The sequence below is a fragment of the Capsicum annuum genome, chromosome 8, assembly GCF_002878395.1.
Source record: "Capsicum annuum cultivar UCD-10X-F1 chromosome 8, UCD10Xv1.1, whole genome shotgun sequence".
NCBI lineage: Eukaryota > Viridiplantae > Streptophyta > Magnoliopsida > Solanales > Solanaceae > Capsicum > Capsicum annuum.
Genome location: NC_061118.1, coordinates 153,135,432 through 153,162,926, shown reverse-complemented (window position 1 = coordinate 153,162,926; position 27,495 = coordinate 153,135,432). Strand labels below are relative to the sequence as shown.

General features: G+C 37.0%; 2 protein-coding genes and 1 pseudogene across 2 annotated transcripts; 2 read left to right on the top strand and 1 right to left on the bottom strand.

Annotated features, from left to right (window-relative positions):
- The first annotated feature begins 2,149 nt into the window (after positions 1–2,149).
- LOC107879806 (cyclin-U4-1) lies at positions 2,150–3,318 on the top strand. The gene is made up of 3 exons (XM_016726749.2): positions 2,150–2,298; positions 2,416–2,835; positions 2,915–3,318. Exons 1-3 carry the CDS (start codon positions 2,249–2,251, stop codon positions 3,186–3,188), a joined length of 744 nt encoding a protein of 247 aa, XP_016582235.1. The 5' UTR covers positions 2,150–2,248; the 3' UTR covers positions 3,189–3,318.
- A 1,170-nt stretch (positions 3,319–4,488) lies between these two features.
- Positions 4,489–5,136, bottom strand: LOC107879805 (F-box protein At2g40910-like). Its single transcript, XM_016726748.2, has one exon. The coding sequence runs from the start codon at positions 5,134–5,136 to the stop codon at positions 4,489–4,491; it is 648 nt and encodes a 215-aa protein (XP_016582234.1).
- Positions 5,137–22,875: 17,739 nt separating this feature from the next.
- LOC107879331 lies at positions 22,876–24,087 on the top strand (annotated as a pseudogene).
- Positions 24,088–27,495: the final 3,408 nt, after the last annotated feature.

Below are 27,495 nucleotides of genomic sequence, written 5' to 3'. Positions count from 1 at the left end.
AGATGCACAATGCAAGATCTGCAATCAACTAATGTTGGAAGAGACCAAATGCACAATGCAAAATCTGCAATCAACTTGGACATTAAGCTGTGATTTGCAAAAACAAATTTAAAAAATATGAAGCAGATAAGAAGATCACTTATTTATGGCAAGATGTTCTTCAACCTAGAAATCTGATTTTTGAATGATTGATAGTGGTTGTACAAATCACATGACATATGACAAAACTCTTTTTAAAGCGTTTCTACCTTTGAAAAATAAGAAAATCAGAATTGGGAATAGTGACTATATTACTATAGAAGGAATGTTGCAATCAAAATAATTTCAAATACAAAAATAATTTCAAATGTCTTTTACGTGCCCGATATTTATAAAAGTTTATTAAGTGTTGGCCAGCTAATGGAAGAAGGATTTAAATTATTATTTGGAATAATTATTATCGAATATTTGATTCCACTAATCATGAAATTTTACAAGTTGAGGCAAAAGTTTCTTATTTAATACAACAGAAGATGCACACAAGTTATGCAAGAACAAAGATGAATTGACAGAATTATTCAAGAGGTCAAATTCAGTTGAAGTCGAGCCTGCAATTTACAATTTCTAATCTAAGGAGTAGTGTTGAAGATATGTCTCAGAAATAAAGTAGGCGGAGTGATAATTTTAGTAGTTTTAAATTATTAGAATTCTATGTGGCTTAGACTTAGGAATTAATTATCCCTTTGTTATTGAATAGGAATCAATTATTATTTGTTAGTTCAATTTGAATTGAAGTCTAGTTATTTCAATTTAATTATAAATATATATTTTTAAGTTATTAATAAAATAATAAAATTGCAGTATTTTTTATTCAAGTCTTTCTCTATTATTTCTTTAGTTTCGAAGCCAAAAACCAACACTAATAGCAAAGTTTGTCTACTTTTTGCTACAACTCTGTTTGTGAAAGTTGTTTTCATTTAAAAAATATAAATTAATATTCTTTTTGTCTCAACTTATATGAAGGTATTTGATCAATAGGGAGTTTACAGGAGTAAAAAACTTACAAAAACAGCTCAAACAAACAGTAGTTTGCAGTGAAACTCAAAAGTTCTTTTTGCCAGTGTGTTTTAAAAAAATTTCAAACGCACGCCTACCATTATCCAATCATGGCTTATGTTAATTCTTTTCCTGCCAAGCTGTGGCCTTAAAGGACTTTTTTGGATCAAAAGGAGGAAACATACCAGAGAAATGATAAGAAAGCATGCATCATTACCAAAAATAAAGGAGCATATTATAAAGTTAAAGAAAAGGAAATAATGCATAAAAGTATCATGTAGTAAAAAGGATCATTAGGACGGTGCAGGAATATAATGCAAAAAATTGAAACTTAAAGCATGAGATAATTTTGCTAGTGGATTTTCCCAGGTGCCATTTTTATTTTGGATCTTGTATCAAAAGTATCAGAGAATTGCTAGAAATATTATATAGAATAAAACATTAGGATATATACCCATGTGAAATTTGGCGTTGATTAATTTGTGACATTATTTTCTTGAAGTATTCTTGAGATAAGTTAGAATATTATCTCTAATTTGTACTACTTGGAGTATATTTTTTTTTTTTTTGGTTATAGTCGACTTGCTTTTCGTCATTCATTGACATATGCATTATTATGTAATTAAATTATTCTGTTCACATATCTTTCGGCATTATATATAACCAAAAAAGAATAAAAATAAAAGCAGAATAGAATCGTTTTGATTTTCTTGATAATTCAGGTATTTATCCAAGTAAAAATGCATCGGTACTGTTGATTAATTAGGTTTAAAGGGTAGAGAACCTCAATTAAACGGGATATTTAGAATTATTTAAGTACCTAGCTAACTTGTGTGCTACCATATTCCAAGATAATTGAGGTCAAAAAAACATACTATTTGGGTTCTTCAATTGTACTATTGTAGCTTTCATATTTCTTTGTTCTTTTATATATGGAAAGAAAAATTTTCATTTTCCTTTGGATGGATTCTTTTTTGACTTTTAAGTTGATTTGGTCTTTCTTTTTGGTAAAAGAGGATTTACCTAATTACAAGTCATCATTTTTATATTGGAATTCTAACTTTATTGATTAAAGTAATAGGAAAAGTTAAGTCATAGTAGTAAACTTTTTATGTTGGTAGTGCTTCAGCAGTAGATAAACATTAGTACTATCATTTTGCTCCCCTTGTTGATATTCTCTTGAAATATTGACCAACGTAGAAGCAACGCCAAGATGCCTAAAGGAATAAAATTATGTGGCACAAAAGGAAAACCAAACAAAAAGTAAAGAAATAATTCTGATTGCAAATCTTTTATTCCTAGCTAAGATCAAGAAGTATATATATCTTGTTCACAAGTTAGTTATTTCATTGTGTTAAAAAACTGTTTCTTCTGTTGCAGCTTACCTGAAAAAATGATCATGGGAGCAGATGGTTTTGGTACAAAATCTGTGATTTCAAGAACTTATGAACATATGGGGTTGAATGAATATGATAGAGGAGATAAAGGACATCCAAGGATTCTATCGATTGTAGCATCAGTTGTTGAGAGGTTAGTTCAAAAGAATGAGAAAGCGCTGAAAGGATCGAAAGAGAAAGGTGTTGTGACTGTGTTTCATGGCACAAGAGCCCCTGTCTTGACAGTTCAGCAGTACATTGAACGCATTTTTAAGTACTCCAACTGCAGCCCTTCTTGTTTCGTGGTTGCATATGTATACTTGGAGAGATTCCTCAATCTGACTGGTTGTTTACTGACGTCTCTTAATGTTCACCGGCTTCTCATCACTAGCATCATGTTGGCTGTCAAGTTTGTTGATGATGAGTAAGTATTCTATCCATACTCGTTTCTGATTTTCACAAAAGCTCATTGCCAATGTATCGAAGTTTTTGTCTTTTTTCAGCTGCTACAACAATGCTTATTATGCAAAAGTAGGAGGAATAACCACAGCAGAACTGAACAAGCTGGAGATGAAATTCTTGGCAGCCCTTGATTTCCGACTGCACGTAAGTGTTGAGAGCTTTGATAAGTACTGCTTGCAGCTAGAGAAAGAAGCCAATGTGAAATTACAGATGGATCGACCTATCCGAATTTTTGCATGGGGAAAGGGCTTGGTAAACAAAGACATATCGAATTGTTCACCTACAGTTGGAGGATACACTTGTAGAGCTTTCTAGGTGTAGAGATCCAATAGACAGGCCTGAAGAGGATTAGAAAAATCTTCTCAACTGTGTACCTGTCTTGGGAGAATCACGAAGGTATTGAATATTAACTGCTGGTTTATGCCTGAACTATAACTTTTCTTTATGTTTCATGTCTATGCTTAAACTAGCCAATTCAATAATGCCTTAATATTGTCATACAATAAGAACTGATGCAGTGAATTGTTACTAAGTTCTCCTTGTAATAATAAAATCTACACCTACTCCTCTGGCCCTGATATTGAAATCCAAGATGCATCATCTCCCCGGATCTTAACATCATAGGAGATCAGCTGAGAACTTCTATATAAGAAATGACTGCTACAATCCCAAAAGCGAATGTGAAATCACAGATTGATCGAACTATTCGAATTTTGCCATGGGAAAAGGCTTTGTTAAATTAAGACATGTCAAATTGTTCACCAACAGTTGGTGGGATACAGTTGTAGAGCTTTTTAAGTGTGCAAATTCAATTCACAGCCTGAAGAGCTCTGGCAAATTAATGCTGCAACTGTGCTCTTCTCTATGTTTATTTATAGTCTATATCTAAACTAGCCAATGCGTCTTGCACTGGCATATTAATGCCATCCCCCATTTGGAACCAAAAACTGAAGCCATGAAGAAATCGAACTCATAAAATAATCCAGTTTCGATAAAGCAAGCCATCAATATTGCGATAAACAATAGATGCAGCAACTGTGTAAAGCAAACTGCTTGAAGAACTTGACCTTAAATAAGCCATGTCTTAGCTGCAAACATCAAAATATTTCAGTTAAGCTACACGAATGGTTGATCTAGATCTATTTTTCCTCACTTAATTGTTACTAAGCTCTCCTTATAATAATGAACAAAACAAAAATTAAGTTCCCCCTGCTGTTGAAATCCAAGATGCTTTGTCTCCTGGGTCACAAAATCGTAAGAGAAGAGCCACTACTCCTATCAAGGAAAATGACAGTGGTAGAATCCCATAAGCCATGATACAAAGGCTCAATAATTGAAGAGCATTGAAAGGTAAGAAGTTTGTTCCAAACACCAGGTTCGATCATAAGCCATAAAGTAAAGTCTAAGTTGAAACCTTCGGCCATGATGTTAATGGAGCCATCACATGTGGCCCTCTATTCTCACGGAACACCTCATTGCCAAAGTCAAATGAAAGAAGGCTAAGGCTGCAGTCATTGTGGACTATCCAGTAAGAAGTTCCATTCAGTTAAAAAGAAGTACAGGAAATACTAGGGGTGGAGTTAAGAATTTTGTGATGTTTATGTTTAAGGATTTATCAAGAGTTGATAGAAGAGGAATAGACGGCTCCATATGATCGATGGAACATATTGTCATAATAAGAGAACTGGTGGACCCAAACCACCTTGTAGTTACTTGTAAAGGGGGGATTGAATCCAAACCCAAAATAGTCATCCGTCTTTTCGAGAAATGGTTGAAGCTTGAAGTGGACTGGAGGGAGAGTGGTTACCACCCTGGTTGCAGGATTCCACAGTCCCAAACAAGGGTCATATTCAGTTGTTGACCTTGTTCCACTAAACGAAAACACACCATCCACTGGACCGTCGAAGAACATATCAACACCAAACCCCCGGAGATGATGAGGATTTTCAATTAAAGGGGTTCCGCCTCCTCCTGAATCATCCTCCGAAATTATGGTCAAAGGAATCGAATCATACGATGCAATGTAGTAGTCATCAACGGGTATTGTCAATGGAATTTGGTAGTCATGAAAGAGTATTTTAGGGCGTTTCTTGTTTCCATGATAATTGAAGTGTTTACGTACAAAGACAGGGCAGTTGATAAGATTGTACCAGTTCTTGCTTATGCATTTGAACCGCAACAACGACTTAACAGACAAACTTTGTAGAACGTCCATCCTCAAATCTTCAGGGAATGGCCCACCATCATCAATGCTAGTGCCCATCCTGCAAAATCAACACACACACATCCATTTATTCTCGTTGGCATACTTTTAGGCATAAATGTATCATTTCATTAACGGCAGGGGTATATATGTGTATTCAAAGTATAACGGAGGGTACATACATATCATTTATCATGGTTTGGGTGTATATATGTTTGTTCTTCGATTATAGAATGATCTTCTATCCATAAATTTAATTAAGGTACGTCTGTTTCAGATAGTTGTGCATTTCTTATTCTTTTCTTCTTTCATAAGAGTGTTTGTCAAGAATTTTGAAGTATATTTCTCGAATGGTCACATAACTTAGTGAAGTTGACAAGTAGTTGATACAATAGGTAGCCTTAATTTTAGTACGAGGAGCTCAGAGAAGAAATAAATAAATAGTGAAGTTATTATAATAAGATATGGCAATCACAAAATGAACTATAAGAGGGATGATAAACTTAGGACCCGTTTAGCCATGAAAACCAAAAACGGGGTCGAACCCAAACCACCTTATTCAGTGTTTTCTTTGAGAAACAAAAACGCACCATCCACAGGAACTACCATCAATATATCAGTACCAAACCATAGGAAATGATCAGGTTTTTCAATTAAATTGAATTATGGGCTGCGTCAAGGTCCTGAATAAGGAGTTTTGGGCGTTTGTTGTTTCCCTGATAATTTAAGTGTTTATTTATAAAGACAGGACTATTTGTAACAATCCTGCAAACCATTTTGTAAATTTGTCTTATTTTAACCTCCCTCGTAGTGGTTAGACATGATTCATGGCTTAAGAGAATGCATAGTGTCGATTATTGAGTTCTAATAAAGTTAAACCCGATCATGGTCACCCTTTGATCAAGATGGCCTTGAATTAGCGTCCTAATATTTTTAATAGGTCCAAAATGTACTTTTTATTAAATTTACATATTTAGTTTGTTGTCAGAGGATCTCGAATAAGTTTTGAGGGACTTTTTAAAGTTTTTGGTTATTTTAGACTATTAATTAAATTAGTGGATAATTAGACTAAATACACAAACTCATGAACTACCCTATACTATTAATTAAATTAGTGGGTAATTACCCTATAACACTTGACCTGCATTAAGTTATTTAAAACAAGTATAACTCCCCCAGATCATAACAACGACAGAAACAAAATAGGGTTCATTGGAGAATTTGAGTTGTACCACATTTCGATGACAATTGAGAGTTGCAGGTGAGTGCTCCACGTTCACTGGTTCATACAACGTTATCATAAAATTGCTACAGTCATATGACTTAGATATGGTATATGAGTGAATTGATAACAAGAAACGCATAACCAATATAATATAATGATGTGAGGATTAAGTTAGGCTAAGGAGCAGTAGTACGTAATCCTTGGTTTAGTCTAAGAAACAGTAGTACTTAATTCTTGATTTCTTTCGTATGCTTGCATAATTGGATAAGTTAATGGCTAACTATAATATTTTAGCGTGATCTTAAAAAGGTTAAGGATGGTTAATGATTAGATTAAATTGATGGTGCTCAAATTGTGTGTGTGGGCGATGCAATTTTATTAAATTTAAATCCGTACAAAATTCGGATTATATTAAATTTAAAATATATTAGTCTCAAATAAATATTGCGGATTAATATAATTGAATTAATTAAATAAGTCCAAATAAGTATGGATTTAAATAAGGCCCAATATTTATTGGGTTAGTCCATTAATTTGGGCTACAAATGATGAACCCACTTTACTAAGTCCAAGATATTGTCATATTCTAGAGGCCCAAATAAGCGTCACGTGTCAAATGACGTGGCATGCCAAGTCAAGTGAAGGAGCCAATAAAATCGTGCCACATGTCAAACTGATGCAGCAGGTCCATGAAATAAAAGCCCATAAAAGGCGTCATATCACTTAAATCTGATTGGTCAAAGGAAATCCATATTCATCATGACTCTTCCTTTCCTACAACTATAAATAGGGGCTCATAATTCAGAAAGAAGACCCCCAAATTCTAACAAGTAGCAAGAGAAAACTCGTGGATCAAACGCCATAGTTTCTCTAAAAAGCTCAAACATTCAAATCAAGTTCAGCAAGATTCAAGATTTAAACCGCAATATTCAAGAACAAGCTCAAAAGCCCTTGAATTCAAGCACAAGTCAAGATCAAGTCTCTTAAGTCCATCAAATCAAGTTCAAATTCAAGATTAAGCTTCAAGCCCTTGAATTTATATTTGAAAAGGCGAATTAGAGGATTCATAGAGATTGTAACACTCGCATTGAAATCAATAAAATTAATTGTTGCAATATTTTTTTGTTTCAAATTATTTATTTTTCGCACTTGAGAATTTTATTGTCCAACAAATTCTGGTAGCCCAGTGGGACAATCTCTACCTCTCATCTCAACTTTTCATACTTCAAAGTTTAAGAACAACGAAATGACTTCCAAGAAGGTCAATTCTCAATCAACTGCTTCCAAGGCTGCTGATTCAAAGTTCTCTGCTGAAGTAGAAAGCATCCTTGGTGTTACTTTCGGAACCTTAGAAGCTGTCACAAGGAGCAACGCAGGCTTGCTAGGACAATAAACACATCCAATGTCGTCCGCGCCAAATCTAATTTTTGGATCTTCAACCCCGAAAGGAATGAAGTCCAATGCAAGTGCTTTAGAAGGAGGAAGCAGTGTGGCCGAATTGCTAAAAAAGACTCTAGCTCTACTTGAGCATTCCGGTTCCAAATACTCCGGAGCAAAGAGCGATGATCGTTCAAAAAATGTGTCATCTCCACTTACACCACATAAGCTAAGTACTTCAAAGATCAACTTATGTGATAATATGTGTTACTCTCCAACATCTCCGATGATCATGCAAGCAATGGTAACTGATGCCTCGTCTTTGGAGGAGCAGCTTGCGAATCTGACAAAAGTAATTGAAGGCCTGACCTACTATGTTCAGAATCAAGAGGCTAGAATTGATAAGTTAGTGGATAGGGTGGAAGGCTTGATAGATGAAGAATCTAGCCATGCATCGGGAAAATCTCCAGAGGTTCATGAGATAGAAAACCCTGTGAAACAAATACCATCGACTAAAGAGGTGCAAGTTTCTGCTGAGGGAAGATCCCGATTGGGCAATTGAGGAAATTTATTGAAGGGATCCTCAAAGACAAGTATGATTTTGTCACTAAGCCTTCCCTTGCATATGCCAAGCCTTACACTGCAAGAATAGATAGCCTCAAAATGCCTGTCGGCTATCAACCCCCTAAATTTTAATAATTTGAGGGCAAAGGTAATCCAAAACAACATATCGCACACTTTGTCGAGGCATGTTATAATGCTGGAACTTATGGTGACTATCTTGTCAAACAGTTTGTTCTTTCCCTAAAGGAAAATGCCTTTAATTGGTATACGGACCTTGAGCCTAATTCTATCGATAGTTGGGAGCAATTGGAACATGAGTTCCTGAATTGGTTTTATAGCACAATGCGTACAGTGAGCATGGTAGAGCTCACAAATACTCAGCAAAGAAAGGACGAACCAGTCATTGACTTCATCAATCGATGGAGAAATGCTAGCCTAAACTGTACAGATAGGCTCAGCGAAGCTTCTGCAATAGAGATGTACATCCAAGGAATGCACTGGGGGCTTCTCTACATCTTGCAAGGCATTAAGCCAAAATCCTTTGAAGAGTTAGCTACTGGTGCTCACGACATGGAATTGAGCATGTCTTCTGCTGGAAAGGAAGGAGCGCCTATCCATGACCCTCGAAGGGAAAAGGATAAGTAAGAACTCAAGAGATGGGGTTAGTTTGTCCCCAAAAATTATAGCAAAGAATCCATAAATATTGATGTGTCTCCGGTGAAAGTCACCACAAAGGTGAGCAAGAAGCAAAGTGTAAAGACGACTTCTGGAGCACGTCCGAATCAGAAAACGTTAAAGGAGATGCAAGAAAAGGAATATCCCTTCCTTGATTTTGATGTTGCTGAGATTTTCGATGAACTCCTTCAGCATAAGCTCATCGAACTCACAGAGATAAAGCGTCCCAATGAAGCCGGAAGGACCAATGACCCTAATTATTGCAAATATCACAGGCTCATAAGTCACCCTCTGGAGAAATGCTTTGTCTTTATAGATAAAGTTATGCAACTGGCAAAAGAGAAGAAAATCTTCTTCGATGATGAGACAACCAGTTCTCATCAAATCTCTATCACTTTTGGCTCGCTGGACCCGATTAAAATTTGTGTTAAAGAGCATAATGAGGAGATATTAAAGCCTGATAGGTCTTCGGTTAACGAAGACGATGAGGAAGGTTGGACTCTAGTGACTAGACGCAGACGCAAGAAGATGAGTCTGCGAAAGGAGACGTACGAGCAGCCAACCGGAAGGAGAGTGGTGAAAAAACTAAGAAAATAGAAGTTTGTTGAACTCCCAAAGAAGACGAGGGTGACGGAGTTTCATCCCCAAAAACTTCGGCGTCCAGTGACTTCAGAGGAATTCTTGATGAGTTGGTTTCGTGTAAAGACTGCCCAAGTCAGCCTTGAGGCGTCTTGTTTTAATACCGCTAAAGAGGGGGCAAAGGGTGAGAATCTACCCATGGAAATTCCTTCATTTTTCAAAAGGTTGGCTGAAACTCTTGGCGAAGAGGCACATGTGTGTGATACAAAAATTACATTCACAAATAATAATCTTCTGCTTGGTGAGACCCTACATAACCGTCCCTTATACATAGTGGGTCAAATTATAGGAAATAAGATCAATAGAATCTTGATAGATGAAGGATCTAGAGTCAATATCCTGCCTATCCGTACGATGAAGGAGCTTGGCATCGCTACTGGAGAACTGGACGAAAGTTGGATAATGATCCAAGGCTTCAACCAAGGGGGCCAAAGGGCTATGGGATGTATCAAGTTGGGGATTAGTATGGATGATTTTCAACCAAACCCATTGATGCATGTGATCGATGCCAAAACTTCATACAATGTATTGCTTGGTAGGCCTTGGGTGCACGGGAACAAAATTATCTCGTCCTCTTACTGTCAATGCTTGAAGTACCTCAAAAATGGAGTGGAAAGAATGATAGTCGCCGATGACAAGCCATTCACTGAAGCTGAGTCACATTTTGCCGATGCAAAATTCTACTTAAAGAATCATATTGTAGATGAGAAAAAGATTGAAGATGTCACCAAGACCAAGTGCGACGATCTTGCATCTAAGAAGGTCGCGGTGACTATCGAAAAATTCACCAACAGAAAGCCCTTCTTCACTTCGAATAAAGAAAGCGTCACTCCTATGAAAAAGAAGGTAGTTCCTATTCGTCGCTACGTGCCAAAGGTAAAGAAAGAGGAAGATCATTCACCTGATGCCCAAGATAATGTGCTAAAGGGGCTAACTTTACTTATTAGAAAGATTGATGCAATAAATCCATCCTCAAGGCCACTTGGGGAATCTGTGGCTCAAAATTCACCACCAAATATGGCACTCCCTACGAAGCATACAAAAGAGGGCTTTGATCCAAATGCATAAAAGCTATTTGTAAAGGCTGGATACAATCCTAATGAGCCATCAAAGTTGGGCAAACTTCCATCGGAGGGTAACACCAGGCAAGCACATGAAGGGCTAGGATACGTGCAGCCATCTCCAATTCACATCTCCATAAGAAGGGCAGTCAGTAATTACATCACCGTGGAAGAAGAATCCACTGCCGCTAATAAAAGACCCTCTGTATTTGATCTACTTGGAGAATCAACCGTAAGAACTTCTGTGTTCGAAAGGTTGGGTCCTATAAATAAAAAGAAAAACAACAAGCTTCAAATAATTTATCAAAGAAAGATGCAACACTCTTAATTTAAAATCCAGAAGGATTTCCAATGTTTGATTCCTTCTAGAATGAAGCGACAGACGAAACTGGTAGTTCATGCAACAAGGTGTTAAAAGCGAAGGCGCATACTGTGGTGTATACCAAGCAACGCGAAAAAGATGAAGAGAGTGTTGGCTCCTCATATCATGTTATGACCCAAAATGAGAAAGACAACTCATCTCAAATAAAGGTTGATGAAGAAATAGAAAATGCCTTTTGGTGTTATCATATATCCGTCAATGACGATGATCCTTAAGGGGAGGAAGATGCTAGAGATGCTCTATCGTAACTTGAAGAAGGAGTAAAGGCCATAATAAATCCCTTAAAGGAAGTTAATCTTTGAACCAATAAAGAACCAAGACCAACTTACCTAAGTGCATTTCTAGAAGTAGGGGAGGAAATCACTTATATGGACATACTCAAAGAATATATGGATTTCTTCGCTTGGAGCTATAAGGAAATGCCTGGATTAGATCCAAAAGTAGCGGTCTATCAGTTGGCAGTCAAGAATAGTGCCCGTCCTATTAAGCAAGCCCAAAGATATTTTAGGCCGGAGTTGGTTCCACTGATCGAAAATGAAGTTAACAAACCTATTGAAGCTAGATTTATTTGTGAAGTCAAATATCCCACTTGGATTTCAAGTATTGTTCCAGTACAGAAGAAGAATGGCCAAATTCGAGTTTGTGTCGACTTTCAAGATCTCAACAACGCACACCCTAAGGATTATTTTCCAATCCCCATACCGGAGTTAATGATTGATACCTCAACTAGTTATGAGGCAATGTCCTTCATGGATGGCTCATCCGGCTACAATCAAATCCATATGGCGCCAAAGGATGAAGAACTCACTGCATTTCGTAAGCCTAAAGGTATTTATTACTACAAGGTAATGCCTTTTGGTTTGAAGAGCGCTGGCGCCACTTATCAAAGGGCTATACAGAACATCTTTGACGGCCTACTCCATAAAAATATTAAATGTTATGTGGATGATCTAGTGGTGAAGTCAAGAAAGAGAGACGACCACTTAAAAGACCTAAGAATGGTATTCGAGTTACTTCGAAGATATCAACTTAGGATGAATCCATTGAAGTGTGCCTTTGGAGTTATTTCAGGAAAATTTCTTGGCTTCATTGTGCGACACCAAGGAATTGAAATTGATCAAGCTAAGATTGATGCAATTTTAAAGATGCCTGAGCCTCGGGATATTCTTGAGTTAAAAATCCTTCAAGGAAGGCTAGCATATTTAAGGAGGTTCATCTCAAACCTGGCTGAAAATTGTTAACCATTTAGTCGTCTTATGAAGAAGGACACTCTCTTCGAATTGGACCAAGCTTGTAGTAATGCCTTTGAGAGTATCAAATCGTACTTAATGAAACCTCCAGTTCTTGTGGCACCCATACCTGGTAAGCTGTTGATACTCTACGTCGCGGGACAAGAAAGGTCGGTTGGAGCACTACTGGTTCAAGAAAATAGTGAAGGCAAAGAAAACTCTCTTTACTAGCTGAGCAGAATGATGACACCAAATGAGCTAAAGTATTCTTCAATTGAAAGTTATGTTTGGCATTTGCCTTCTCAATTCAAAAGATGAAACACTACTTTCAAGCTTATGTGGTTCGTCTCGTGTCTAAGGCAAATCCCATCAAGTTTGTAATGTCGAAACCTGCCCTAAGTGACCTACTTGCAAGATGGTACCTTCAATTTCAACAGTTTGAGATTGTGTATGTTCTCCAAAAGGCCATAAAGGGACAATCATTGGCTGACTTCTTAGCAGACCACCCAATACCTGATGATTGGGAGCTGAGCGATGAACTTCCTGATGAAGATGCAATGGTCATTGAAGCTAAACCCCCATGGAAGATGTACTTAGATGGTGCCGCACATCAAGATGGAGCTGGTACCGGGGTGGTATTCATCACTCCACAAGAAGAGGTCATCCCATACTCTTTTACCCTAATAAATTGTTGCTCTAATAATGTTGCTAAATATCAAGCTTTAATAATTGGACTCAAGATGGCAGTGGACATGAAACAACTGCAATTACAAGTCTTTGGTGACTCCCAATTGGTGATCAAACAACTTTTGGAAAGCAATGAAGTCAGAAAGTCTGAGCTGCGACTATACCATGATTATGCACAGAAGTTGATGGGGTGGCTTGGAGGAGTAACCCTCCAACATGTGCCAAGGAGAGAAAATAAGCAAGCTGATACCCTAGCTGCTCTGGCCTCAACCCTAACTCTTCCAAATCAGACCCAAGTTACTGTCCGCCAAGAATGGATAGTACCGCCGTCAGATGAGGATGTGGAAAACCAGGTTGAATACCTCGTTCTGTGTCTAAAGCTGTAAAAGAAGATTGGCAACAACCTATTATTGATTACTTATGTTATGGGATACTTCCAGAAGATCCAAGGAGAAAAATTGACATTCGTCGTCATGCACCTCGCTTCCTTTAATACAAAGACACACTATACAGAAGATCATTTGAAGGAGTACTCTTACGGTGTTTGGGAGAGAAAGAAGCAATTCAAGCTTTGCAAGAAGCGCACTTGGGAGTTTGTGGATCACATCAGTCTGGACCGAAGCTCCATTTTCATATTAAAAGGATGGGATATTATTGGCCAACGATGGTGAAAGATTGCTTGGACTACGCGAGAAGATGCAAAGCTTTCCAATTCCATGCAAATTTCATACATCAACCTCTAGAGGTACTACATCCAACTGTAGCGTCTTGGCCATTCAATGCTTGGGGAATGGATGTTGTTGGTCCACTACCAAAGTCTTCTGGTGGACATTTATACATCTTGGTTGCGACAAATTACTTCTTAAAATGGGCCGAAGCTGTTGCTCTCAAGGAAGTAAAGAAAGAAAATATTGCGAACTTCATCCGAGTGAATATCATCTACCGCTTTAGAATCCCTCAATATATAATACTGACAATGGCAAACCGTTTGATAACAGGTTGATGAACAAGATCTGTGATCTCTTTGGCTTCAAGCAGTGTAAGTCTTCAATGTATCATGCTGCTGCCAATGGTCTAGCTGAAGCCTTCAATAAGACTTTATGCAACTTGTTGAAGAAAGTCATCTCTAAATCCAAACGAGACTGGCACAAGCGAATGGAAGAAGCTTTATGGACGTATAGGACAACTTACTGTTCACCAACACAAGCAACCCCATACTCACTTACTTTTTGAGTTGAATCATTCCTGCCACTTGAGCGTCAAATATCTTTTTTGAGACTGGCTATTCAAGAAGGGCTCACCGATGAAGAAAATGCTAAGTTGCATCTTGCGGAGTTAGAAGGTCTTGATGAGAAGAGGCTGGAGGCTTAACAAAATCTTGAATGCTATCAATCCCGGCTATCTCGTTCTTTCAACAAAAGGGTTCGCTTGAGGTGTTTCCAAGTTGGAGATCATGTTCTTACAGTAAGAAGGCCCATTATCACTTCTCATAAATCTAGGGGTAAATTCACCTCAAAGTGGGATGGACCATATGTCGTACAAGAGGCATATTCAAATGGAGTTTACAATCTTATTGATGTAGATGGCGTGAGGATTGGCCCCATCAATGACAAGTTCTTGAAGAAGTACTATCCTTAAAGGGAGATGACACTCCTTAAGGCACGAGTATAAACTGCATGTACACTCCTTAAGGCATGAATATAAACTGCATGTACACTTCTTAAGGTACGAGTATAAATGGCATGTACACTCCTTAAGGCACGAGTATAAACTGTATGTACACTCCTTAAGGCACGAGTATAAACTGTATGTCCACTCCTGGCCCGCAAGAGTCTAAACTGTGTACGGCTTAAAAAAAATGAAAGTCCTCTAGGTTGTAAACCTCGAAAGAGGTGGCCTAGGCAAAAGTTAGGACACACACACAAAAAAACACTCACCCAGAACTACGTTGTGACTTGATCCTCTTCATTGAGGTACGTAGGCGCTTGAAATCTCATTCCGACTTCAGTTGCATGAGTGTCAAAAAAATATATTCCTACAGTGTCTGTCATATGGACGCCAAGTATGAAACTATTTTAATTTTGGACTTACTCCAAATATTGTGACTCAATGGGGGCAACCCGTCGAAAAAAAAAGAGTTCCTTCAATGGAATTTGGAGTGCTAAAATTCTCCAAGCCTATAACTAAAAGGATAACTAAAGTTTCCATACCTTAAGGTGGACAAAAGTTGTCCCTTTGCACTTTAAGCTGGTCTCTAACGGGTTTATCCTTAAAAGGATATCGAAATTTCCATGCCTTACGGTGGACAAAAGTTGTCCCTTTGCACCTTAAGCTGGCCTCTAACGGGTTTATCCTTAAAAGGATCTCAAAATTTTCATGCCTTAAGGTGGACCACAGATTTATCCTTAAAAGGATATCAAAATTTTTATGCCTTAAGGTGGACAAGATTTGTCCCTTTGCACCTTAAGCTGAACATTGAAAAGGGCCCATACTTAAAGGAAATCACTGCACCGTCTTCAAGTAGAATTGGTCAGACTTAAGGTGACGGATGCGAAGTTAAACTCTCGCACCTTAAGCCGATGTCCACCGTCTTTAAGTAAAATTGGTTGGACTTAAGGTGACGGAGGCGAATTTAAACTCTCGCACCTTAAGCTGATGTCCACCGTCTTCAAGTAGAATTGGTTGGACTTAAGGTGACGGAGGCGAAGTTAAACTCTCGCACCTTAAGCCGATGTCCACCGTATTCAAGTAGAATTGGTCGCACTTAAGGTGACGGAGGAGAATTTAAACTCTCGCACCTTAAGCCGATGTCCACTGTCTTCAAGTAAAATTGGTCAGACTTAAGGTGACGGAGGCGAAGTTAAACTCTCGCACCTTAAGCCGATATCCACCGTATTCATGTAGAATTGGTCGGAATTAAGGTGACGGAGGCGATGTTAAACTCTTGCACCTTTAGCAGATGTCCACCATCTTCAAATAAAATTGGTCAAACTTAAGGTAATAGAGGCGAAGTTAAACTCTCACACCTTAAGCCGATGTCCACCGTCTTCAAGTAAAATTGGTCGGACTTAAGGTGATGGAGGCAAAGTTAAACTCTCGCACCCTAAGCCGATTGTTGCATATTTCTATCTGTTTCAATTCTTCAAATATAAAAACAAAAAAAAAAGAAGAAACAAGAAAGCAAAAATACAAATAGAAAGGAGGTTACCTATCAAAGTGTTGTGATCTTAAAAGTTGTATATCACCTTGGATTGAGACAAGATGGATTGATGAGAATAAAGCCCTCAAAATCTAGTTTGAGGCAATAAAACGCCCTTTGGTGGTGATGGTCCCACATCAAGAAATAAATTATTTGGTGAGACAATGCAAATCTGGAATCCTCTATCGGACAGCATATAAGATGGACTTCAAAAAATCATCTAGAACAATAAAAAAGGTGTTAAAATATAAATTTTTGATATGTTATATATGCATGTTTTTGGCATCTATAGGATCAAGCGGATCATAATTTTGGTACTCTCACATTGAGATATAATTTTTTTGGTGATGTCGCATAAATCTGAAATTGTTGATGCATCAAAACTCAATGTTGATTTCGGGATAACACCTGAAAATATCTCGATTGTATTAACTTATGAATTTTGGATATGTTATAGATATTTGTGTCTAGTTTTACAAGTATCAAGTGACTTGTAATTTCATCCTTCCTACTTCAAGATATGAAAGTTTTAGTAAAGATGTGCAGATCTGAAATTTTCAGCATGATAAAATTCAGGGCTAACTTCAAAAAATTATCAAGAATTATATTGAAGGATTTTAATTCTAAATTTTGAATATGTTCTAGATCTTGAAGTCTAGTTTCTGTAACATCAAACGGATCATGATTTCAATATTCCTACAATGAGATATGAATTTTCTACCATTAACATGCTGTGCTAAAAAAAAGTGACAAAAATAAGAGAAAAGTGGGAGCAAAAGAAATTACCTTAATATTATTGATGACTTGGAAACCCCAAAATTGATATTGAAAAAGTGTAGAAACTACCTCTCTTTATAGAGTTGTAGGATGGATGTTTCCTTCTCCAATATGAATTCAGATTGAAATAATTTTCATCTCCAAATTCAAATTGGAGATTGTTTCCTTCTCCAATATAAATTCAGATTTGAATAGTTTTCATCTCCAAATTCAAATTGGAGATTGTTTTCTTCTCCAATATAAATTCAGATTGAAATAACTTCCATCTCCAAATTCAAATTGGAGATTATTTCCTTCTCCCATACGAATTCAAAGTGGAGGTTCTTTGCTTCTCCAATCTAAGTTCAAATCGGAAGATTTTTATAACTGATTAAGTAAGGCGATGAAAAAGTCTGCCGAAATCTGTTTGAAATTGGATATCATGCCTCACCAATGGGTCTTAAGTGTAGAAATTCATGGAAAAAATGAGAGAGTTTTGAGAGGCAATATCAATATGGTTCGGCTTTAATTTTTTTTGAATGAGGTATTCATAGGTATGAGGATCGTTGAAGCACGAAGGAAACATGCTTACATAATCATACTTCAAGGCTAGTCTCCAAATAATAAATGTCTCGACAAGTCTTGAAGTAGGGGGAATTTGTGGGCGATACAATTTTATTAAATTTAAATCCGTACAAAGTTAAAATTATATTAAATTCAAAATATATTAGTCCCAAATAAATATTGCGGATTAATATAATTGAATTAATTATTTAAGTTCAAATAAGTATGGATTTAAATAAGACCCAATATTTATTGGGTTAGTCCATTAATTTGGGCTACAAATGATGAACCCACTTTACTAAGTCTAAGATATTGTCATATTCTAGAGACCCAAATAAGCACCACGTGTCAAATGACGTGGCATGCCAAGTCAAGTGAAGGAGCCAATAGGACCGTGCCACATGTCAAACTGATGCAGCAGGTCTATGAAATAAAAGCCCATAAACGGCGCCACATCACTTAAATCTGATTGGTCAAAGGAAATCCATATTTATCATGACTCTTCCTTTCCTACAACTATAAATAGGGGCTCATAATTTAGAAAGAAAACCCCCAAGACCCCTAGAATTCTAACAAGTAGCAAGAGAAAGCTCGTGGATCAAACTCCATAATTTCTCCATAATTTCTCTAAAAAGCTCAGACATTCAAATCAAGTTCATCAAGATTCAAGATCTAGACCGCAATATTCAAGAACAAGCTCAAAAGCCCTTGAATTCAAGCACAAGTCAAGATTAAGTCTCTTAAGTCCATCAAATCAAGTTCAAATTCAAGATTAAGCTTCAAGCCCTTGAATTTACATTTGAAAAAGCGAATCAGAGGATTCATAGAGATTGTAACACTCGCATTGAAATCAATAAAATTGATTGTTGCAATATTTTCTTATCTCGAATTATTTATTTTTCGCACTCGATAATTTTATTGTCCAACAGTGTGAATTAGAAAAGGGCGTGAATGGGGGATTTTAGTATCCAATATGTAAGTATTTTTTTACAGTTCCTTTATAAACTAAGCTAGCCAGGTTATATTTCCTACTAAATTACTACTTTTAAGTAAAACGTGAGGCAGTAGGTAGTTTTATTATTAGTTCCGAATTTAAGATAGTTTTAGTCAATAATTTATAATGACTATTTGTAATTATTGGACAGTAGGTTAATGAGAATGAAAGATTTGTTAATGGGTGAACAATAGTGATAAAATGGGTTTATGTCCAATAGTCCTATGTAATTGAAGGTACACCAGTTTACTGTTTCTCGTGCACTGGTTCAGTTTCCGATAGTTAGAGAAATTAAATTTTCGATTTAGGGTGTTTAGGGTAAGAATTTTGAATTAGGGATTATATTTGAACAGATTTTGACCGTTCAAATACTTTACGGAAGGGAAAGTTTGTTGATTGACGTTTGGGCTTCTCTTAAGGTAAGTTGAGATTTTTCTTAGACTCTTTTTCAAAGTGCTTGTGTTGTTAGTTATGTGTAACGAGAGTAATGGGGAATGGGGGTCCCATATAGATGATTGTGACGAGCATCTATGCGGGTACCAAACATTGTTTGAGGGGATAAAATAAGTTAATTGTATGTTTTGAATTGTTTTTCCTAATTGCTAGTTCGATGGACTAATTTACTATGGTAGATAAATTGTGAAAAAAGCTATCTAATGAGAATACTCTCACTTGATAAATTGAATTAACTTTGAAATTGATGTCTAATTTGACTTGAGACATGAAGTGTTTTGCATGACTTTATTGATGATTTGAGGTCAGAGTTGCACATCGTGCGTTACATTTCATATGGGATCAGGGTGCACGCCTGCATAATATTATATATATTTATTGAGATTGGAAAACACACCTGCACAACATATGTATTGGAATCGGAGTGCACGCCTACACAGTATATCTATTAGGATCGGAGTGCATGCCTGCACAATATATTTATTGGGATCGGAGTGCACGCCTGCACAATATATTTATTAGGATCGTAGTGCACTCCTGCACAATATATTTATTGAGATCGGAGTGCACGTCTGCACAATATTATATATATTTATTAGTATCGGATAGCACTCCTGCACAGTATATGTATTGGGATCGAAGTGCACGCCTGCACAATATATCTATTAGGATAGGAATACATGCTTGCACAATATATTTATTGGGATCAAAGTACACACCTACAAAATATATTTATTGGGGTCGGAGTGCACGCCTGCACAATACATGGACCTTGCAAGTCCCCCATGGGTCCTGACCTTGAAGTCATTGCTCGGTAGGTGTGTACATAGCATATGCATTTCATTACATCACATTGTATTGATTCATTTGGTTCAGATTGGTTAAAGTGTATTTGTTGACCTTGTACTTATCGTATATGTGTTCTTTATTTCACCGGATTGAGAATTTCTTGGATTGTGTTATGATATCCTTATGATTGTTAAACTTGACTATTCAGTTAGATTATGATGGTTTTCCTGAGTGCAGGTTGTATGTTTTTTTTAGATGATTGACGTGGTGCCACTCGTCACCACTTTAAAATAAGGTCGGTCGACGATGCTTGCTGAGTATACGTGGTTTCGTACTCACTCTTCCTTTTTATGCACCTTATGTGCAGGTACAGACCAGACGACCTCCGGATATTGATTCCTGTGATTCCTTCTTTGCTAGCATCATTGGAGATTCGAGGTAGCTGCTATTGGCTTTAGAGACAACTGAAATCTCCTTTGGCCTTATACTTGAGCATTTTTTGCATTTTGAAAGACTCGAACTTTCTTTTGGTTCTATACTTAATGGCTTGTATTAGTGACTTCCAAGTCTATTAATCTACTCATGAGATTATTCGGGATAGGTTATGTTCTTATTTTCTTCCGCTTCTGTAAATTTGAGATGTTGTTCTTGAAATTGGGTATTTGGCTTACCTATCACGAAGGATGGAATAGGTGTCATCACGATCCCAAATTTGGGCCGTGGCACTATTGATAAGATTGTACCAATTCTTGCTGATGCATTTGAACATATGAGGTAGTGGTATGCATTGCTTATATTTTTTCCTCCTGAGACCCCACTTTTATAGGAATACACTAAGCATGTTGTTGTTATTATTGTTGCTCTAATGTTGCTCGCAAACAACAAATGCGCACATCAATATTCTAAAACAATCACCAAATTAAAATACAAGAGGCATCATTTTCTTTGTTTTTCCTCTTCAATGTAAATAAAGATAAGAGTAGGAAGTTTAAGTAGCATTTTAGCTCTCACTTATTTTGTTAAAATGGCAGAGTAGAATATAAAGTCACTAGTAAATTTATCCACAGATCGTAAAACAAATTCCCAAAATTTACAACGCAACGCTTTCTTGATAACAACATAATAAAATTCTTAAAGATGCTGGAGAGGATGAGTCTTCTCTGTTAATTACCACGCATCACTAATTTGTACGTCCATTTGTCATGCTAGACAAGATTGAGAACCACACACTTTACCTTTTATGAGATAGTTATATTTTTTGCACAATAGCATCGGTTGAGGCTGAAGTCTCTAATAAGTAAATGCCTAATATGTCTAAATGAAAAACATCAATAACTTTAGAGGGGAAGCCAAAATTTCAACTAAGGGGTTCAATATTGGAAGAAAAACTAACCGAAAGGGGGTTCAACACCTATTATAAATACATAAAAATAATTTTAATCATGTATTAATGGTGTATTTTTCAGTCGAATGGGGTTCGGCCGAACCCCTAACAAGGTTCAAGGAGCTGTTTACCTATTTGTCCCAAGGAAAATGTCTTCCTGCACATACATGGAAATTGGAATAGTGGCATGCGCTGTTTAGTTATTTGGTAACAAATATAACCACGCCATATCGGCAACAGAATGAACCTACTCGTTACAAGTTAAAATGCTACAGAGAATTGGAACACCAAATACAAATCCTATTCAAATAGAATTCTGAGCATGTCCCCAGAAAATTGCCCATCAAGTAACAACCCAAACTAGGAAATTGGATAATATTATGGGAAGCTTGGTTCTTCAAGCATCCGAGACAATATACGGGAAACACCCGACAGCATTGCAAAAATATAATATCATCCTACAACAATTAACTGAAAAAGCAGCTAAATATGTAACAACAGATCTAAAGCAGTGATCACAACAACAATAATTGTATTTCTCTCCCAAGTTGGAATTCAGAGAGATGCATACTAGCAGAAAACCAGACAATAAACCATTGCACGAGAGGAAACTTGATATTTGAAACCATTGTTATTTTGTTTGTACTTTGGGTACACAGAATCTGTATATTACAACACCAACTTCAACTTGAGTTCAAGTATAAACAAGAACACAATGAAGTATATCAAATATCCTCAAAACAAGATCAAATGACCTTTTCAAGAGGTGTATTTTATTTTGCAGAAATTAAGATGAAACAGAAAATAGCCAAGTCGTCCAAATTCACGGATTTTTCTTAAGGAAATAATCCCCCTCACTGTACCCGAGGTTGTGGAATTTTTCCTTTCAGGATAAAATGGCTAACAGACCAACAGTAGCGGTATCTCAAACGGTTGGAATATCTTCGAATTCACAGAACGTTTTGAGTGATCACACAGAATATTTTTTAGACAAGAAGAGAGGTTTTAATCTGAAAATTTCGTACTAAACTGTGGAAGAAACCAGGTTTATATAGCCACAACATGCCTCTTCTTAAAAGAGGCAATGGTTCATTCCAAAGGTTACACCTTTGCTGTAAGTTCATGTCTGTTCATCAAAGATTGCATCTTTTCCTGAACAGTCAACTCATTTCATGAATCAGTGTGTCACTTCACTGAAGGACTACATCCTTCTGAAGCACATTTCGAACCATTACAGCCTCAGTACAGAACAATGGATCATTTCTGAAACACTAGTTCGAAAACAATGCAACATCAGTTCACTTGAAACAGTGCAACTGTTTTTTACTGCATTTTTCCTTGGCATTCTTCAGAATTCAAATAAAGTTTATTCAAAAAGATAGATCTCATCGATCATTTACCAAATCCAAAACTTTGGAATTCAAATAAAGTTTGTCCAAAAAGATAGATCTCATCGATTGATCATTTGCCAAATCCAAATTCAAGCAACAACGACGATGGCGCAAGACATCTATTATTTCTTGCCTCACTTGGAATGTGGAGTAAGTGTTCTTGATTATAAACACTTTCAAGTTCTCTTCTTCCACCAATGTGGGAGAAAGAGTAAACTTTCTAATTTGGGAGTACACTTTCCATTTTAGTGTTTCCTTTCCCTCCACCATTTTATTCTCCATTTTTCCATTCACACTTCTTTCATATACTAGGAATCCAACAACCATGACTCGCATATTTTGCTTCACACCATCTCAACTGGATGCATTCTTCTAGGCAGCATAAACACGGTAAGCTGCCAATCCCACAACAGCCCCAACTGTTACAGCAATGGAGTTAGAATTGCATGTCGAACAAATGGAAGATGACGAAGCATCTGGACAAATGGTAAAATTTAGAGTGCTCGAGTACGAATAGAGTTTTACTCTCCAAGTGTGAACCATACCACCTTCAAGTATAAATTACTATGAACTCAAGCCAACCGTCCTAGCTGGGTGCCAAACTAAAAGGACGTGAAATTTATTCTACAAGCAGAAGGGTGCTCATTCCAATCTTTTTCTAGATCATTCCCCTGAAAACTTCTAGCACCAGCCATTTGGTAGTTTGCTAATACGAAAGAGCTTATAGGCTTGCTGGCTTCTAAACTCGGGCAAGGTTGTTTTGCAACATAAAACACATCACAGTTATATCTTTTTTGTCAGATATTCAAAGGAAATTTGTTGACTTGCATAACCCAAGAGCTAGCCACTGATTTAGGTTAGAAATAAATCCCAACAATTTTCTTTATCAAGAACTTTGTTCCAGTGAGCAAAGTCAAATAATTGCAGGGTAAAAGTCAATAGGTTTTGTGTGTGGATTCCAATGGAAATGCTTGACATGATGACAGCAAAGAATAGATTCACGCTTGAACTAACTAGAACATAAATTCTAGCACTACTAAAACCGAAAGAAGCCACTCTGTCATCTAACTGTGTTTCATGGCACAAGAGCCCCTGTCTTGACAGTTCAATAGTACATTGAACGCATTTTTAAGTACTCCAACTGCAGCCCTTCTCTTTTCGTGGTTGCATATGTATACTTGGAGAGATTCCTCAACCTGACTGGTTGTTTATTGACGTCTCTTAATGTTCACCGGATTCTAATCACTAGCATCATGTTGGATGTCAAGTTTGTTGACGATGAGTAAGTATTCTAGCCATACTCGTTCAAATTTTCACAAAAGCTCATTGTTAATGTATCGAAGTTTTTGTCTTTTTTTAGCTGCTACAACAACCACAGCAGAACTGAACAAGCTGGAGATGAAACTCTTGGTAGCCCTTGATTTCCGACTGCACGTAAGTGTTGAGAGCTTTGATAAGTACTGCTTATAGCTAGAGAAAAACGAGCTTTGATAAGTACTGCTTGCAGCTAGAGAAAGACGCTAATGTGAAATTACAGATGGATAGACCTATCCAAATTTTTGCATGGGGAAAGGGTTTGGTAAACAAAGACGTATCAAATTGTTCACCTACAGTTGGAGGATGCACTTGTAGAGCTTTCTAGGTGTGGGGATCCAATAGACAGGCCTAAAGAGGCTTAGAAAAATCTTCTCAATTGTGTACCTGTCTTGGGAGAATCGTGAAGGCATTGAATATTAACTGCTGGTTTATGCCTGAACTATTAACTTTTCTGTGTGTTTCATTTCTATGCTTAAACTAGCCAATTCAATAGTGCCTTAATATTTACATACTATTTAAGTATTGAGTTATTTGCTGTTATTTTTCTTTTTGGTTTAGTAATAATATTTCTAAAATTCAGTTATTTAGTTGAAATAGAATAAAATTTTATTAGTATCCTAGTTGAAAATAGAATAGGAGTCTTTTGTTTATTTATATTCTCATATGTGAATGAATCCAAGAGGGAAATTTGCGGGACCTTACAAGACTCACCCCTCGGCTCATCACAAACTACAAGCTGACTTGCAACACTTGTGAATCCAAGAGTGAAATGATCAAGTGTGTGAGAGTGTGGTGAGGTTGTTTCGAACTAACTTGTGTTTTATTTTGTAGACTTGTTCTTTTCTTTTGTTTTTTAGGTGCAATTACGATGGAACTCGTGGCTGCAAGTGCTATTTTGGCTAAACTTGAAGCCATTACCCGTTAATGGGAAGTGATAAATGAAAGGTTTGATCATATGGGAGTTCCAAGGGAGCAAGTGGGCTACCCAACACACGTCAAGATGAAGACGTAGCTCATGTGAGCTACGAGGTAAAAATATTATTCCTTACACTCATATGAACATAGTTGCGGTTTTACCTTGTGTAGGTGTGCATGAGTCTTCATTTTGTGATACTCTTGATATTGTTAGGTCACATGAGAACCAAAATCTTGTTGTAGATACACAAGCACTAGTTGATCCTTTAGATGACAAAATTGATTCTCCTCGTGAGAATGATTTGTGTCCATCTGGTGCTAGCACTTACAACTTGACTAAGGTTCCATTACCAAGTTACGAAAGTATTCACACACTAGTTGACCCTTGTGAAAAACAAGGTGAGTTTACGTTGGTATGTGAATTGCCAACAACTAGTGAGGGTGAGCAAAATGATCAACCGGGCGTAGATGATCTTGATTTGCTTGAATATTTAGAAAACCCGAGTTGTGATTGTCTTTGTGAAAATGATTTTAATTTTGGTTCTTTGGCTTCCCGAGATGGTTTGTATGTATGTGAGGACAACTCTTGTGAAAAAGAAGGTGATATGTTCTTAGAAATGCCATCTACTTTGTCTTTATGTGTTTCTTATGCTGGGCATATTCCTAGTGGAAATTTTGAAACTTGTGGTAAGTGCATGCATGGGAACCCTTTATTTGAAGTTGACTTATGGAACACCTTTCTCAACCCTCTTTTAGTTCATGATATTTTCAATAGTGATAACGAGGGCTTGCTTAATTTTGAGGATGATACCCTAGGGGAAAGTGAGAGTGGCCAAGACCTAAGCCTTTGGTTACGTCTCTCATTCAATCTCAGTAACTTCTTAGAGTGTGAAGGATGGATAGTTGTTAGTCGGTCCACTTGTTTGAGTGATATTGTTATATGTGTTAGGTGGACTTTACTTTTAATTAGGACACAACCCCTTGATGGTATTCCTTTCGCCAACTCCTTTGTAATTTTTTTTCTAAGTCCCTCGTGATTACAACAAAGGACGTGTGGTTATATCTCAAGTGTTTACCTCCTTGGCATGTTGATGTTGTTTATTGTACTAACTCTAACCCTCATGTCATAAGGATGTGGTGCTTGTTTGTCTTCTCTTTGTTCTTGCAAGGTTTGGATTCGAGGTCGAATCCTTTTCAAGAAGGGAAGGATGATACAAGTCAAATGGCCATCTTAATTTTTGAAGACATGATTGGAGGTCATCATTTAAAGGCTCAAGACTTGGTCACCCCGAGGGCACAAGAATATGCAAGAAAGACCCATTTTGAGCACAAGCAAGGCCGTGTGTGGAAGATTGCTTGGAGCATCGAAGACTTGAGGACTCACGGTTTTGGAAAACACTTAATGGGTCATGATTTGGTCATCTTCATTAATGGTATTTTGGTCACTTCATTGGGTCCAAATGCACTCCATGGCTACCCTACCCTTTAAGGGCATTGTTGTCATTTTGTCTTGTCTTGTTATAGAATATAAATAGAACATTTTAGGTATTTTTCTCATTAGTTGTTCATTGATGTAAGACTTGAAACATGAAAGACCTTTATTTATAGGGATTGGAATAGCCACCACACCGAAATGAGGGAAACAAGTGTGGATATCACTTGTGTTTTAATGTTGGCTTGAGACGTTGGTGTTTAGAGGAGGTAAAGTTCCTCTTGTGTCAACGTAGGAGTTAGGTTAACCATTTTGTGTAGTGTTAAGGGTCCAAGATTACCATATTCTTGGATTCTTAAGATTCTACCAACCAAGGTCTAACTATCTATCCATTTTGTTTATGTTGTAATCATTTGTTTGTGTTCTTGTAATTCAAATCTGTGACTTGTTGTTCTTGTTCCATTGTTGTTGTTCTTCATCTTGTTGTTGTTAACATAGTTTGTTGTTAACTATTTTTAGGTGATAAACACATCAATACATTGTGTTCTTGTTGTTGTTTGTTGAATTCGAGTGTGGTCTTCAAAAGGGTCCACGGATCTTTGATCTTGTGGACTGATTTTGAAGTGTGTTTTGTGTTGTCCTTGTAATTCTTGTATCACTAGAAGAAGCTACTGAAACTGCTCTTCAAGCCAAGTTCAAAGGAAAGATGCAGATGCAAGAAGAAGGTACAATCCCAGAAACTTCTACTAATTCTAGTAGAAATAATCAAGGCGATTCTCGCAATGGAGTCAAGAAAAGAGAAAACTTTCCTCCATGCAAGTATTGTAGAAAAATCAATCTTAAAGAGGATGATTGTTGGTTTAAGAGGAAGAAACCACCTCTCCAGTGTAGATATTACAATAAGCTTGGTTATATTGAAAGGTTTTGCAGAGTGAAGAAGGAGAACAACCAACAAAACGCAAAAAACCAACGTTTCAAAAGTTGAAGAACAGAAGGAGTTTGTGTTTATGGCGATGGCTGCAACAAGATTGAATAATAAAAACACATGGTTTTTGGTCAGTGGTTGCACTCAACACATGACCAGCAAACAAGAATATTTTACGAAATTAAAATCTGCCAAAGGTAGTGTCAAGTTGGCGGATAAAACCAAGTTGGAGATTGTCGGTAAAGGAACTATGGCAATTGAAGCTCCCAAAGGTACTAAATTTATTTAAGATGTTTTATTGGTACCTGATCTTGACCAAAATCTACTGAGTGTTGGTCAAATGCCAGAACAAGATTATTTGTTATTGTTCAAAGATAGAAGTTGTGCTGCTTCCGAATCTAGCGGCCAAGAAGTGATTACAGTTGAAATAATAAAGAGAAGTTTTCCTTTGAATTGAAACT

Coding starts and splice junctions, on each gene's coding strand:
- LOC107879806 (XM_016726749.2), top strand. CDS start 2,249: ATGCCTAAAGGAATAAAATTATGTGGCACAAAAGGAAAACCAAACAAA. Junction 2,299..2,415: donor AAAGGAAAACCAAACAAAAA/GTAAAGAAATAA, acceptor CTTCTGTTGCAG/CTTACCTGAAAAAATGATCA. Junction 2,836..2,914: donor GTCAAGTTTGTTGATGATGA/GTAAGTATTCTA, acceptor GTCTTTTTTCAG/CTGCTACAACAATGCTTATT.
- LOC107879805 (XM_016726748.2), bottom strand. CDS start 5,136: ATGGGCACTAGCATTGATGATGGTGGGCCATTCCCTGAAGATTTGAGG.